The 17188-nt window shown below is 36.1% G+C and overlaps 1 protein-coding gene across 2 annotated transcripts; it reads left to right on the forward strand.

Annotated features, from left to right (window-relative positions):
* Positions 1-7960: 7960 nt before the first annotated feature.
* lysmd4 (LysM, putative peptidoglycan-binding, domain containing 4) lies at positions 7961-10914 on the forward strand. 2 transcript variants are annotated; one of them, XM_037768347.1, is made up of 3 exons: positions 7961-8117; positions 9752-10029; positions 10109-10914. In XM_037768347.1, exons 2-3 carry the CDS (start codon positions 9766-9768, stop codon positions 10631-10633), a joined length of 789 nt encoding a protein of 262 aa, XP_037624275.1. In that variant the 5' UTR covers positions 7961-8117; positions 9752-9765; the 3' UTR covers positions 10634-10914. The 2 variants fall into 2 exon arrangements, with proteins under 2 accessions (XP_037624275.1, XP_037624276.1); XM_037768348.1 differs by having other exon boundaries at positions 7968-8350.
* The last annotated feature ends 6274 nt before the right edge of the window (positions 10915-17188 follow it).

Raw genomic sequence — 17188 nt, forward strand, 5'->3', positions numbered from 1 at the left:
TTCATTTAATCTAAAGAATGTGTTCATGTTTGTTTGGGGGCAGTTTTCTGTTGTCGCTAGAGGTGTGTATCTTCACTGGCCTCACGACTCGATTACGATTCACCTGTCAACGATTCTTGATGCGTCTTGATGTATCGCATCCTCTATTTTCTTGCTCGCTGTCATTCTCACAAGGGACAAGACCCTGTAAGTAACTATTTCCACAGAGAGCTTACTGACGCAGTTACACTTGGGAGGAGTAAAGATTGCGATGGTAAAATTATACTTCTTGGACACTCATCCATAGGTGCCTCCAACTTAGGAAATGGTTTATAGCTCAGCATTGATTTTCACCTGTTGATTTCACCACCAAAACAATAGATATACTCTATATGTTTTGCATTATCAGGCCATAATGCGCTTTAAATAATAGCGAACAACTGTAGTGCAATAATTCAGCCAAAGTAATTGCGTTTACATTCTTTCATTCACTGTGACAGACAGCGGAAATCACAGCGAGCAGCATGTGCGTTAATGAAAAGCAGAACACCACTGAGCCTTGCTTTATGTCGTCTTTACTAAAAAACAAGCAACAGAAACTTATAGGAGACAACACAAGCCCCCCTTGCTGACCAATCACAGTTCCTGCAATCTCCACGTGGTATCTCTCAACACTCCACACACAAACCCACAGAGAGCAGACGCTTTTCCATTCACAGCAGTTATCCATCTTGTCCATGATATTCTGATATGGCCTCAGTTCTGTCTTTGTGATACATTTCACCAAGATGACTTCAAGTTCATGATATCATACTTGACATTCAGCTGGAACAAAAAGCAACCCTGACAAGAGAAAAAGGCTCTGCAGTACTGACAATTACAACTTCAACAGAACATGTGTTCACTCTTAAATATTGTGCAGTATTAGTGTCCAACCTCTCACTTTCAGTCTCTGTGTCACTTTCATAGTCTGTGCTTCTCTAGCACCAACGACAACAAGCGCTTTAAAAAGGTCCACTGAAAAAGTGCTTTCTTGAATGCTTGTGGACTGCAATTCAATTAGCCATGTGCAAAATGTTCCACAATAACACCCGCCACTATACCAATGTCACTTACCTTGTCTTCTCTCTTTCTGCTCTACGGTAGGTGTGCTTTCTCTTTCGCCGTCTGAAACTCTGATGCCTGTTTTGACAACAAGTATGTCACGTTGGATATCTGTTTAGACAACATTTTAAGTTAAATTCTTTCGCTGAATATTAATCACAAAAAAGACATACATTGCAGCAACTACATAACATTACAGTTCAGTCTTAATTCTCACCTGTACCGCCTTCTCTCCCTGCTTGGCTTGGGCTGTCCTCTGCATCACCTTCTTTCTGATACCTCACTTCACCTGTATTGACCACAGGTCAGTAGTATCAATATCAATGTCATGTCTGTGGGCAACAGCTCACAAAACAAATACATAAAGTCACAAATCTTTGGACCCAGTTGGAAATCATATACAGCAATTCATGCTGTATATCAGTGTTTCTCTGCCTGTTTCGTTTCAAGGACCCCTAAATTGATACACATTACATCACAGACCCCCCATTTGATAAGATTTTGCTTCAGCAAGCTCCATCTGAAAAGATTTTGGTTGTTAGATATGATTAAGACCAGAATTATATAGTTGGCCAACAGTATTAGTGGCTAAGTGTTCTTTTAGCTAAAGTTAAGCCAACGTTTTTAAAACTAACATTAAACTTGTGAGTTTTTAAGCCAACGTTTATGAGCTATCTTAAATTACCATGGCTAACGTTACGTCCCAGCATACTTGGTTTTAGCCAAGGCCTATGGAAAGGAGGCTGGGTCACGCGTCATCAACGTCTCATATCTTCGGGGGTACAACACTTTTTTTTTATATTTCAAAATTACAGTATACATAGTAACAGCAGAAAACATTAAAAACATTTACATACAGAAGATGCATAGCGAAAACATAAACAAAGAGCTGTGCCAAACATTAAAGGACAACAGAAATTTAAAAAAAACATCAAATTTAAAAAAAAAAAAGACCACGTGAGAGTATGACAATAATTTCACTTAAAAACTTTAAAGATATTGCATACATTCATTGTTTTCATTGCTTTTTTGTTCTGTGAGGAAGAAATTGTTGACAGATATAATTCCATTTCTTTCATAAATACAAAGAAATTAGGGTTTTTTTTGGTAAATTTACACACTACACGCGAGAATTCAAATTAAATTAATAAGAAAAAATGCATTACTGTCTTTGTCACTGTAAATCATAGCAACCAAATATAATATTTCTATAGTACAGTGCAAAATCTTAGAAAATGTTAACAAGTATAAAACTATTGACATCTTTACACAATCAGGACCAGAATAAATGAGAGAAAGTTTCAGGATGTGATTCGCAGAAGGAACAATTTACATCAATGTGTCACTCTTTAACTTCTGTAAGAAATGTTTCACTGGATAGAATCTGTGGATAAATGACACCTCTTTTATCTTATTTGTTAGAAGGAACTTTTGCGGTAAGGACCAAACTTTCTTCCAGTCAATATCACTAACAAAATTACTCCAATAAAATGTTGCTGCTGGAACAGAAAACCATGTTGTCCTGAAACAAGGCTTATATTATGGAGTTCATACCTCTATTAACAGAAAAACAGACTGCTCAGTAAAATCTCACCTGCACTCACCCCTTACCCCAGGACTAGTGACCCAGCCTCCTTTCTATAGGCCTTGGTTTTAGCCATCTATCAAGTCATTACATGTCAGCTATCTGAGTAGCTGAATGGGTTTAGCATCCCTGAACGCAGCATTGTTTTATTCACAATGTACAAATACTAAATTTTAATTAAAGGGTAACTTTGGTATCTTATTTTGAATTTTTATTATTTTTTGGTATTTTTTTATTATTATTATTATTATTTCACAAAAGTTTATAATATAACGAAAGAAAATTGTGATTTAAGTCAGGAAATTAAACTTTCATCCAGGTTAGTGCAGTTCAAAATGCTTCACAGATGACAATAAGACAGAATAAGTTTAGACGTGAAAAACAGCAGAAAAGACTAAAAATATTCAACAATTAAAAAAATATTCAACTGTTGTATGCTGATATTAACAAACGTTAGTGTAAAATCATAACTTGCTTACCATGACGCTGTTGTGTGCCGGTGTAACACGAGGGGGACATTATTCGATGGGTAACATTATTCGACATAACACCGCTAGTGGTTGCTGGTGTTTTGGATGGATGAACAAGACGGAAGAGAGACTAGTCTGAGTTAGTTAATGCCTCAAACTCTTTACAGACAAACTCTTCAACATGCTGGCTATTTTCATGTCGATCTCACGTTTATAATAAGCCATGTGGAGTCACTTTTCTGCGAGCTAAAACTGTACATCCCATGGGAGGATTTGCAGCTGATGCATCAAACTACGTCCAATCTAAGGTTGACCAATCAGCTTCCTTGTAGGCATGACGTCTGTCACGTTCCATCCGTAAACAAAGAACGTATATTGCCGTAAAGATGGACCATAGGACCATGTGACAAAAATGCAAATAAAAAATAAAAAAGAGGATAACACTGTTTTCTAAAAAAACAAAAAAAAGATGACAAAAATGCAAATAATAGAAAATAAAAAAGAGAAAAACACTGTTTTCTAAAAAAACAAAAAAAAGATGACAAAAATGCAAATAAAAAAATAAAAAAAGAGGAAAACACTGTTTTCTAAAAAAAACAAAAAAAAGATGGACCATAGGACCATATGACAAAAATGCAAATTAAAAAATGAGGAAAACACTGTTTTCTAAAAAACAAAACAAAAAGGTGGACCATAGGCGCACAAACTTTGCAATTTGATTCTTATTAATAGCAATAATAATGAAAAAATGAGGCATTTTAAACAGTTAGTGTAACTTAAAGGTTCCATATCATGCTCATTTTCAGGTTCATAATTGTATTTTGTGTTTCTACTAGATAGATATATAGATAGATAGAAGTTTCCAGCATCACAGTTCCATAGTGCAAAACATGTTAGTAAAAAGGCAGTAAAAAAGTTAGTAGTGCAAAGTACAAAGTACAACAAAATATACCAGATATAAAAATACAAGGAGATGAAGAAAACTGTTAAAACTGATTATAGTGCAGTGTAACAGCTGTGATACAGGACTATTAAAAAGTGAATATAGTGCAGAAGAGACTGTTAAAAATGAGTATAGTGCAGGGTAACGCCAGTAGCTTAGTGTATGAAAGTGCACTGTGTGCATTATTATCTGTCCTGCAGACCGATACTAGAACATGTTTACATGCTGTAATGTTAAAAAATATATATATATATTTTCCTTATACTGTCGGCCTGAATATGCCTGTATTTACTCTCTGTCTGAAACGCTCCGTTTTAGCGTATTTCGATGGAATTGCGACGGAATTACAACAGGATTGCATTGCCTGGCAACAGCTTGGGTCCATGTGTACTTCCTGTCAGTTGATGACATTCACATACACTGCAACCAGGAGTAAACTGGAACACATTTAGAATGTTTATGTTTAAAACTGCGTAAAGGGTCTAAATATTGTATATGTGCGACATCACAAATAGATACGTTTCTGAATACGGGCTTTGTGTATTTCCCTGTGGATTGAGCGTTTCGATACTTTCACAGTATTTATATAGGACTTAAGTCTGCTTTATAATAAAAAAAAAACATGAAAGTCTCACTTTTTTATAATATGTCCCCTTTAATATATATTTGTGATTCGCCCCCTAATTTATCTATCCACATTGTACAGTAGCCTACCATGTGTTTTTTTTTATTTACAGTGTAAATCATGTCTTGACGAGACAAACTGAAGTGTAAGTCAATTGTGTATTTGTAATTAGTTATGAAATTCAGTGGCGATGGCTTTGATAACTTTAACTTTTTTCTGGATGCTTATTGGTGTGCTTATTTGTGTTATAATCCCTCAAATTCAATGTAAAAATGGACATTTTTCATGACATTGAACTTTTACTCCTGACATACAATACATAACACATTAGATGATGATGACTCACTCAACATACAATACATAACACATTACATGGTAAACATTCATTGCATTAATATATATAAAATTACATTCATACACACTTCAAAGCCAGTCAACACTGTACATACAATATATTAATTAAATTATACATATACAGATGATGTTTAAAAAGAATGAGAACTATACATATGGGATATGAATGGGAGTTATACAATTTATGAAGCGAAACACGTATATAAAAACTAGCATAGTTATACCTCCTACTATTCAATCTGTCATCTGCATGCCAATAATAAATGCCTCTGCATATTCCTTTTAAAGGATGATTAATTTTTTTATTAGGTGGATATTAATTAAGGGGTAAATTATTCCAGTGTATGTTATGGCTCTGTAAATGACAGTTTTATTCAACGAGTTAGTCCTTGGGCAGGGTACCACAATATGACTGTTGTGTGTTATTGCGGTAAACTATTTGGTCAAATAGAAATGTTTGCGGCTTTGATTTAATCTTACAGCTGAACAATGTGGCCATGCTTGAGGATATCCTTTGCTAAATGGTGAGCCATCTTTTGAGCTTTGCTTGAATGCTGCTCATAAACTGTTTGATAGAAGAGGTTCTACTCTATTTTTGTGGCGGCATTCATCAGGCGATTAACCATGGCTGTGATATTGTCAGATAAACTACCAAACTGAATATTATATGCCTGTTAACAATAGCAATCAATAACAGAATAGATTGAAAATAATGCGTTGCCCCATGCCAAAAAACCTTCTTCATTAGTTTCATCTGATAAGCAGATGAGCAGCCTTAAACAAATGTTAAGAGATATGGAAGATCAATAGCCCCATCTAGTGGTCAAAGAAGGCACAACCACTAGCCTGACCTTTCTGAAACCTCTTTGGTTCTCTCCCTGAGGACCCAGGAACCAATACTAATTTACCATCCTCTCAGCCCAAGGCTGTGTGTGGTTGCTGTCCTCACCACCACTTGTCTCGTACTGGGAAACTTACAGCAGGATAGAGGAGAGGAAGAAAATGGACAGCCCCTGTGCTTTAGTGGCTTAGATGAGATGTAATGATGACTTTCTACCAACAGATGTCAGACATAGAGGAGCTTTTTGGTTACTAAATATTAATTAGCATATGAAGAGAATTTATTTTTTCACCGAATACTATTTTTAGATTATACACCTTAGTATTAAGTTGTGGGACTTTAAAAAAAATCTATGGTGAACAATAAAGAGAAAACTGTATAGAGATGATATTTTCCAAAATATAGGATATTTTTAGAGCAGAGCTGTAAGTCATACAAAATAGTGTGTATTATTTAACTTTTAGTACATATTTTGCACATCATTTATATGCTCTGAGATCAGGTGGTTTCTATGTTGTTTCTTTTAAGGTTGTTCATGTTTAGTCTAAATTACACTTTTCCAACACTCACACATGTGCAAAGAGGCCACATTGAGTAAAGTCATTGTGAATGTTACTCAGCCATGGCCTCTTCAGCTTCTAAGTTAGTTTTGCATGTATTAAATTTTAAATTTTGCAATATTTAAAATAATTATTTGGTCTCACTGTCGCACTACTGAACAATTCCAGATTGACAGAATGTGAATTCTTCACCATATGTCTCATTACCATACATCAGATATGTTTCAGGCTTAGGGCCACAAATGGTATGACTCGGTGGTGGAATCAGAAGTAAAAATGTCACTTTCAGTGAATGTTAACAATTATTGGTCACATAAACGGGTAACCTTTGCCTGTGTTTATGTAGCAGTGGTACCCACGGTGTCATAAACTGCAGATGAAAACAAAATGGCACCAATATGGCAACAATAATAATGTATTATTATTATTATTATTATTATTATTATTATTATTATTATTATGATTATGTGTAATGGAAATTCTGTCAATTTCCCTAGATGAGTCATAATGAACGTTGAAAAAGATCTCAAACAGATGAAATTTCTTTGTTGTATTTTATTCTTATAAGAACAGGCACTCTTCTGCAGACTGTGTGACTCTGTATAACCAGTGCCTCTTCTTATAAGAATAAAATACAACAAAGACATTTCATCTGTTTGAGATCTTCAACGTTCATAAGGACTCATCTAGGGAAATTTACAGAATTTCCATTTCATTATTATTATTATTATTATTATTATTATTATTATTATTATGTCTTTGGTAGTACTTGGGTTCTTTGGAAATAAAAAATATTGTTTTTGTTGTATCACATTCCAGATCAGTGGGAATAATAATAATAATAAAAATAATTATTATTATATTATGATTATAATAATGTATAATCATTATTGTTATTGTTATTATTATTATTATTATTATTATGTCTTTGGTAAGAAATGAGGGTTCTTTTGAAATAAAACATGTTGTTGTTGTTGTGTCACATTCCAGAGAAGTGGGAATAATAATTATAATAATATATTTATTATCATTATTGTTATTATAATATTACTATTATTATTATTATCATTATTATTATTACTATTATTATTATTATTATTATTATTATTATCATTACTATTATTATTATTATTATTATTATTATTATTATTATTATGTCTTTCTTTGTGAGGGTTCTTTTGAAATAAAACATGTTGTTGTTGTTGTTGTGTCACATTCCAGAGAAGTTGGAATAATAATTATAATAATATATTTATTATCATTATTGTTATTATAATATTACTATTATTATTATTATCATTATTATTATTACTATTATTATTATTATTATTATTATTATTATTATCATTATTATTATTATTATTATTATTATTATTATTATTATTATTATTATTATTATTATTATTATGTCTTTCTTTGTGAGGGTTCTTTGGAAATAAAACATGTTGTTGTTGTTGTATCACATGCCAGAGCAGTGGGTGGCGGTACTGCATTCATTGTGGCAACAGAAGAAGAACTATGCTAACCAGTTAGCCACCAGCAGCTAGCAGCTAGCTCCTAGCTCCAGCTGCTGGTTGTAATGCTAACAAGTGAAGCCGAGGAGGACTGCTCTGGACAGGCGGCGTCCTGCAGGACTGTTACCAAGCATTGGAGAAGGTAACTAGATGGAGACAGCACAGTCTGAGTCTAAACACTGTGACACTATATATTTATATATAGGTAGTGTTTATCCACGTGGTGTCTAAAAAACACGAGCTAGCTAACTTTAGCTAGCTAACTAGAGCTGAAGTAAAGCAGTTAGCTAACCTAGCTAGCATTAGCATTAGCTGCTTTAATGCTGCCTTCAAGTGCTCCTTGTGAGCGTCGTCCAACAGACAACAACAGATAAAGTGAGTAAGATTTCAAGATTCCTTTATTTTTCATTTTTATAATATAACATAAACATAAAAACGATATGTTAAGTGAAAAACAATTGGTTAAAATTATAAAGTAATTAGTTAATAATTAAGAGCAATAATAAATAAGCTAAAAATAGAATAAATAGTTACAATTTAAAAATTAAAAATAGTATTAAAGGAACAGTCTCTTTAGTGCAGTTTAGTGCAGTCTGATTGCTGTGGGAAAGAAGCTGTTTAGCAGCCGAGTAGTCCTTGATTTGATACTTCTGTATCTTCTTACGGCTTGTTGAACCTTTATACGGAATAAATCAACTGTTAAATGCAATTAAAATGTGTCCCGTTATTTGTTTAACCACATAACTGTTTATAAGTTAATTTGTAGAGCGACTTTCTTTATTAAAATGCATATAATATCCTGTAAAAGGAGCTGTCGGCCCGCAAGTGAACTCTGGTGCGGTGCGTTCAGGGTGCGACCGTGAAGCAGCCCAGCCAGAGAGTTGTTATTGATATGTGGCACCACTTTCATGGTTCACAACCTGCCTGTTAACAACACATCACTGTCATCATATCACTGTTCTGCATCAAGCTCAATCTTGATATCTGTCCCAATACAGTAATATATGACCATGATATGGTTATGATGGTGTGCCAATGGCTGAGACTATGAAAATATGTCATATTAGTTTTATCTTGATATATTAATCTTGATTGATGAGGTTCTCAAACTGTACTCTGGAGGCTCTTCAAAAAGACTCATGAAAGAAAGCTTCTAAGAGAAAACCCCGTCAGCAGCTCCTACCCCATCATTTCTTATTATTCTGTGCAATATAGATTAAACTGTACAATAATTTAACTTTACAATAATTTAACTGTGCAATAATCAGCCATTCATACTGCAATTATTCTGTACATTTCAAGAAATATTCCTATTTAATTCTTAGTTATACCAGTCTTCCATTTATATTTAACACACTTAATAGATCCCACTATTCAGCATTTTGTATTTACTTATTTACACTGTGGTATATATTGTATGTGTCTGATGCACATATGTGTACATACTTCTTATATTTCTAATTTGTTATTCTTATTATTTATTTATATTTCTATATTGTGTTATATATTGTAGCAATATGTACATAATTTACATGTTACATACTTATTTATTTCTATTTTCTTACATTTCTGTGCTTTTATATAAGAGCAACTGTAACAATTACACTAAGTATTTCTTATTCAGATTCAGTTACACAAGGCAGTGGGGCAGAGGTTAGTTACCAGTATGTATAAGTCTTAACTGTTACATTTCATGCATATATTTGAGTTGTTGGGGTTAAAGTTTAGAAATGTTTTTAATTGCATCCTTACTTTAATGTTGGACATTCCTTACAGGCTGGTGCTTCATTATGCGGCGGGGGGAGCGAGCTCCACAGGCTTTCGAGGCCCCGGTGGACGTCCACGCCAGTGCAGATGGCCAGGTGTACATGTTCAACAGGAGGCCCAATGACTCTACTGTATCCTCCGATGATGAGGAGCTCACTGTGATGGAGATGAGGCCGTGGGTTTTCCAGGACCAGGAGCAGGACAGTCTGAGGAACATCCAGCTGCTGGAGCGGGAGGTGTTAGATGGTGACAACCTCAACAAGCTTGCACTGCAATACGGCTGCAAGGTAAAGATTTTGGATTGTCACTGAGGTTGTTTTTTTTGTTCATCTCTTCAAGTGTTGACATTCCTGTTTCTGTCAACAGGTGGCAGATATAAAGCGAGTGAACAACCTTATGCAGGAACAAGATTTATTTGGTCTGAAATCTATCAAAATACCGGTTCAGAAACACAGCTTTTTAACCGAGACGTACACAGACCCGAGTGACCCTCAAGAAGAAACGCCACATTCATCCACTACGCCGGCGAAGCCTCAGGACCGAGCCAGAGCCCAATCACACCTGCAGGAGGTCACAGACTTTCTAATGGAAGTGGACCACGATATTGAGAAACTGATTCAGACCACGGACGATCAAGATGAGAATTTGTTGGATAACTCTGAGACACGGCAACGGTTTGGTTTGAGAGGACAGCCCCTTACCGGTCCCGGTGCAGACTGGGGCATCCAGTGGTGGAACGCTGTAGTGGCCATGCTCCTGATAGGCATCGTCCTGCCATTGTTTTATGTCATTTATTTCAAAACAAAAGACGATGGAGTAGTTGATGGTGGTGCTTTGCAGTCATCCGCCGCCTCTTCAAACACCTCGGGGACGGGAGAAAAACCAGGATAGTGCAGACTCAGAAAACCAGAATAATTTTTTAAGACTGTTGGGTTAGATGGTCTCAGAAGTAGGTGACAATCAAGATAAAGACAAATCTCTTTTACATTTTAAAAGGTACTATTGATAACATTCAGCCACTAGATCCATTGCAGTTACTTTACAACAATTCGTTGCCAGGTTGATTAAAATATTTAATCGCGATTAATCGCATGATTGTCCATAGTTAATCGCAAATTAATCACACTTTTTTTCTGTTAAAAATGAAACTGAAAGGGAGATTTGTCAAGTATTTGATACTCTTATCAACATGGGAGTGGGCAAATATGCTTGCTTTATGGAAATGTATGTATATATTTATATTGGAAACCAAGTAACAACACAACACAATGACAAATATACAGAAACCCTCACAGGTACTGCATTTAGCATAAAAAATATGCTCAAATCATAACATGGCAAACTCAAGCCCAAAAGGCAACAAAAGCTGTTAGTGTGCTGACTTGACTATGACTTGCCCCAAACTGCATGTGATTATCATAAAGTGGGCATGTCTGTAGAGGGGAGACTCGTGGGTACCCATAGAACTTATTTTTATTCACATATCTTGAGGTCAGAGGTCAAGGGACCCCTTTGAAAATGGCTATGCCAGTGTTTCCTTGCCAAAATGTAGCGTAACTTTGGAGCGTTATTTAACCTCCTTCATGACAAGCTAGTAGGACATGTTTGGTTCCAATGGATTGCTTAAGTTTTTTTAGTTTCATATAATGCCAGTATCTTCACGCTAGCTTTAAAACTGAGCCCGCTACAACCTAAAAATGGCAAGTTACGTTAATGCGTTAAAGAAATAAGCGGCGTTAAAACAAATTTGCTTAAATGCGTTATCACGTTAACTTTGACAGCCCTATAATTTTTTTTCAGGAAAAGCTATACCTTTATTCAACACCTTTCTAAAAGCTCTGTGGATGTATTATTTTTTTCTACATAAAAAATGTTATCAATCAGACCTTTAACTCAGTGCAATACCACCATGTTTCAGTGAATTTTATACTATAATAACTCTGATGCTTGAGGCAGATACTTCAATGATTGTCTTGAAGTGAAACTGTTGTACACTTCTCATTTTTGACACCAACATTTCATCAAACAGCTTTCATAGGTCAACTTTTCCTGAAATGTTCCTCTTGATACCTGTCTATTCCTGACCCTTTTGTTTGAAAAACAGTTAATGTTTGTTGGGATCACAGTTCCTTCAGGTGTTTTACTAAATTTGAGGTATTAAATGGTTGTGTCTTCAACCTCTTCAGCGCTGAATAGTAATTGCAAATGGAAAATGCATTCGTCTGGGGGAAAAAACATCTACTCTGTAGGCATTTCAGCGTTATCACAACTTGCCTTCCCACCAGTGCCTGTTAACAACACATCATTGTATCATCGTATCATCATATTATGTCCTGTATCATGCTCAATCTTGGTATCTGTTCCAATACAGTAATATATTTTTAAACTTTTGCCTAAAAATTGATCAAATGGGAGAAAAGCATGTGAGTGTTTAACTGTATTATGACATGGGTTTGAGCATTAATTGTGTGCCTTGTTTGATTTAACTTATTTGTGGCTGCGATCATAGTTTAGTTATTGCCATGCACCTCATGCCTTCTCTCTGGGTCTGGTGCCAAAAGTGTAAATTGTTTTTACAGTAGTGCAATACTTTATCTTGTTAGATTGTACGTGGTCATTTGACACCTTGCAATCTTTAAAATACAAGGTGAAAATGACGTTTAGTCCTCTATAAGTTCCCTTAATTAAGTGTGAGATATAAAAGAAGTGCCTTAAACCTTCATTGTCAGGTTGATATAGTATTGCACAGTCCATCTTACATTGTTTGATGGGTAGTTGAGTCCGCCATGAGCAAGTGGTGAATATGCGTGGCTCGTCCAATGCACTTTTTAAAGTCTGAAGTATTATAATTTAATGAAACTGGATTTTGACATATTTCTCAAACTTTGAAGTCAATTTGTAAACCATTTAGATGGAAAAAATAACATGATGAATGTGCAAGAAAGTTTCTATCCAGCATGTTCCTATTTGAATACAAACCTTATTGTGTGAAAATGTCTCTGACATGGTGATGCGTCTTGTTTTCTGTCTGTTTTCTCTCATCTTATCGTCCTTAATTTATCACACTTGTGTATTGAGATTTTACACACAGACACACAATGTAATAGGATACTCACTACTGATTGCAAATATACAACTAGATATGCACATACATATATTGTAGAGCTAGAGTATGTATTTTGGCAGTTCTCTTTTTTAATACAGTTTTGATGAGTTGCATTACCCACAGTTACCAAAAGATGGCAGCATGTACAAACAGTGTCGCTGTGGTGTTTCTTACTGCTTGACTATTTGGTTTGATACATCAATTTTAGATTACAATTGATTGTCAAAATAGTTTTTAATGATAATAAACAAGGCCTGCAGCAGCTATACCTCTAGGGTGTGTGAGTACTCACATGATCGAGTGAACCAAACATATCAGTAGCTAATTATAGCAGCTTATAGCATATTGCCAATTTAGACACAATTTCTCTTTGTATTTACAGTAAAATCCAAAGTATACAACTGCAATGTGACAGGGATTTAGAAAGATTTGCTACATGTTCCAAACACCATACAAAGGTTTTAGATTGATGCCAGTTTTCCAAGTCTTGCTTGATTTGGCATCGAGAGAAAACCAGTCTTCATAACTTGTTAGCCGTCAAACCCGGACACCACAGTATTTTTTTAATGAGAACAGTTGTATTTATAAATCAACATTGAATACACAACTAAAACGACACAATGTAGAAATAAAATACGATTTCACACAGTAACACAACCAGCAGGATTTTAAAGGCCTAAAGGCGAAATGTATTGTTTTGCAGAAGTCAAAGCACAAGGTCAGCAGCAGAGCAGCACTGCTAAAACTAATAGGAAATTCAGTGTCTGGCCTACGGATGCTCCTCGTTGTAATGGGCTCTGAACCTGGATGATGTGGTTGAAAAGAACACTGCTGTCCAAACAGTTTGTACTCTACGTTTAAAACCAAAAAACACTCTAAGACACAAACTAAAGAGACATTTTAACTGCTGTATCAACTTCAAAGGACAGAAACAGTTGAATGGGTTTGTGATTATAACTAGGGCCGTCAATCGATTCAAATATTTAATCACATGATTGTCCATAGTTAATCGTGATTAATTGCAAATTGATCACATTTTTTTATTCGTTCAAAATGTACCTTAAAGGGAGATTTGCCAAGTATTTAATACTCTTATCAACATGGCAGTGGGCAAACATGCTTGCTTTATACAAATGTATGTGCATATTTATTATTGGAAATCAATTAACAACATTAAAACAATGACAAATATTGTCCAGAAACCCTCACAGGTACTGCATTTAGCATAGAAAATATGCTCAAATCATAACATGGCAAACTCAAACCCAACAGGCACCAACAGCTGTCAGTGTGTCAGTGTGCTGACTTGATTATAACTTGCCCCAAACTGTATGTGATTATCATAACGTGGACATGTCTGTAAAGGGGAGACTTGTGGAACCCATTTTCATGCACATATCTTGAGGTCAGAGGTCAAGGGACCCCTTTGAAAATGGCCATGCCAGTTTTTCCTCGCCAAAATGTAGCATAAGTTTAGAGCGTTATTTAGCCTCCTACGTGACAAGCCAGTATGACATGATTGGCACCAATGGATTCCTTAGGTTTTTTCTAGTTTCATTTGATGCCAGTAGCTTCACTTTAAAACTGAGTCCGCTAAAACCTAAAAATCGCAAGTTGCGTTAATGCGTTAAAGAAATTAGTGCTGAATTTGCATTAACACGTTATTATTGCGGTAACTTTGACAGCCCTACTTATGACCATTGAAGATGCGTGTATAAGTCCTCAAACAGCAGTCTTGTAGCCTACAAGTGAGGGGGAAAAAAATAGCTATATTAGTATTTTGATTTGATTTCACTTTATTATCAGAATATTTTCCAAAATTTGTCTTGCGTCCCAAGACGTACACTTTTATGCAAAAAATGCAAAACAGAATATTCAACCAAGCAATATTACAAACATTACGCAAAGTTGCTGCAGTGTAAACAGTTTTTATGCATTCAGTGTTGGACCCAGGTACACTGAGGCCTATAAAACCCAAACTCTGGTTTTAGTAGTTTGACAGACTGAGGAACACAAGAGTCCCTCAACCTGTTTAACTGAGCCCATGGGACTTTAAATCTTCTGTGTGATGATGGCAAATATCTTCTTCTTTGTCTGATATAACATAACCAGCCAGAGACAGCCTTCTTCTAGTATCCGCAGTTTGAAAACTTGACTCAAGTGCCTGAGTTTTCCTGAGACTCGAGGACAAAAGTTGAGTAGTTTAGCTCTATTGCTGCAGAGGATCTATGCCTTTTATTATTCCATGACCTGAGACCCTCATCTCATAACTACGGCTCACGAACCCCGCTCTGATCTAGCTCCAGGCCGCAGAGCTGTGGCCTCCTGCCAGCTCCCAGGCTGAGTCTTATCCTACTGTTGATACACGGGCCTCCTCCCTTTTTCTCTTACATCCAACCTGGACACTTCTGCTCCCTGCCTTTCTTCATGTGATGAAATCCATATCAAGTCTGCTCCTGTTAGACGACAGATTTACTAAATAGAATTACTTTCAACAATCCAAATATTATATACATTTCAATGAGTGGGGAGGGTTTGGCTGACAGAAAAAAATGCCTTAAATGTGTTTTTTTTCTAGTACAATCGAAACATTAAGTGGACTTTTTCTTGTATATTTAAGTTGAAAATAAATGAGTCTACCTAAAGTATATTTATGCTCACTCTGTGTATGGGTGTGTTTTTCGGTGCTGGTTTTGAATCCAGCACATTTTTGGGTTTCCTTTATGGAGGTGGGGGCTAAAGTGGAGGATTGGGGCTTCCCGAACTGAACAAAGCACAGCCATCCATACAGTCTGGTTGGAGGGTAAATACAGTGAAAAGGTTCACGAGCAACCCGAAGCTCTGCAGCTTTAAGAAGTTTGCACACTTGAGCAGCTGGCAGCGGGCCACTTGGCCAACATAAACAGCCCTAATCCTTTTTCCAAGGAGCTTTCAACACTCATCTCTCTGGCACATCGGCCACTGACTCACTCTCTCTCTCTCTCTGACATTCCTGTCTGAGTGGAGATCAGCAGAGGCGTCACCAGGAGGCGCTGTGGCCCTTACAATGCCAGCCCTGCCTGTTGGCTTTATGCTGTTGATCATTATTCACTCCTAAGGTATGTGCCTTCCTTTGATTTTCCCCTGAAGCGAAACAGGTCTCAGTTTTCACTCTTTCTTAGAGGGAATGGAGGCTTAGTTTCATAGATGTCATGTCGACCCGAAGCCCACAGAAGTGTGAGTTGTTCTGTTCATACAATTGGTGTTGACAAAAAGTAAACTAGGAACTTTCTATACTTCACCACCACCAGACACTTTTAGATATTTATCAGCTTTTGGTGAAACAGTAGTTGTTATAAGCTGGTTTCCACTTTTAATGCCAAATAAAACTCATACACAAGAATAAAACTTACAAATTCAGTCCAACTAAAATAACCAAAGTATATTATACCCATTTCTTAAATTAAAAAACATAATTTTCTAGAGTTATAAACATAAATAGAGTGTACATGATTGCTGTGTGAGTGAGGCTGAGGTCTCTTTCAATGGGGGGCAGGGAGATCCAGGGTTTTGATTTCCTCAGCTCCTGGGGGGATTTGGCAGACACAGGGTAATTTGTAGTGAAATTTCCAGCACAGTTTGTTTTGCAGGTGGCTGAGAACGAAGGCAGGGCGTGGTGGGGAATGAGAGAAGCAATTTGCTGTCTGTGGGCTGTGAATGTGTGTATTGTTGCACAGCAGTAGGTTTAGTGTTGTGCCGGTATGCGCTATGGTCAGGGCTGGACTCATGGAAGGGAGGCGGCAGTAGCTGTTCACGGACAAACCAAAGGATTGTTGGAGAGGATTTAAATAAAATGCATTTTTCATTTGGTGAATTTAGATTTTTTTTGACAGCAATGTTAAATTACACAAAGTAATTGTGCAAAAAAAAAAAGTAGTTGCTTTGCACTCTTCATGTATGAAAAGACTGTCAGCTTGACACAGGAGTCAAAAAACAGGGAAGGTCACATGACAAAGCAACATGAGTGTGTGTTCGAAAAGGTTCTCGCCAGAAGACATTTCATTCTCACATGCTTTGGAGTGGATTCAATTAAAAACTACTCTCTTTGAATCCCCAGCCAGAATTTGAATGTATAAATCCATGCCAGATGTTGCAGCACCACTTGAAGAACACACAAGGTGTCAAGGAAAGAGCTAAGACTGTTTAATTTGTTTTTATCAGCATATATCTTCAGTCTTATGAGAAACGTGTTTGTGCTATGAAAACTAATCCACCAGGGAAGACAGAAAATATGCTATCAAGGAACATTTAACCACCAGAGTGGGATTTTTTCCTTCTTTTTTTTTAAATGTAGGGGACGT

Source organism: Sebastes umbrosus, chromosome 4 (assembly GCF_015220745.1).
Source record: "Sebastes umbrosus isolate fSebUmb1 chromosome 4, fSebUmb1.pri, whole genome shotgun sequence".
Taxonomy (NCBI): domain Eukaryota; kingdom Metazoa; phylum Chordata; class Actinopteri; order Perciformes; family Sebastidae; genus Sebastes; species Sebastes umbrosus.

Excerpts from the sequence above, each read along its gene's own strand:
- lysmd4 (XM_037768347.1), top strand. The coding sequence starts at position 9,766 with ATGCGGCGGGGGGAGCGAGCTCCACAGGCTTTCGAGGCCCCGGTGGAC. Across the intron at positions 10,030-10,108 it reads CACTGCAATACGGCTGCAAG|GTGGCAGATATAAAGCGAGT; the intron begins GTAAAGATTTTG and ends TTCTGTCAACAG.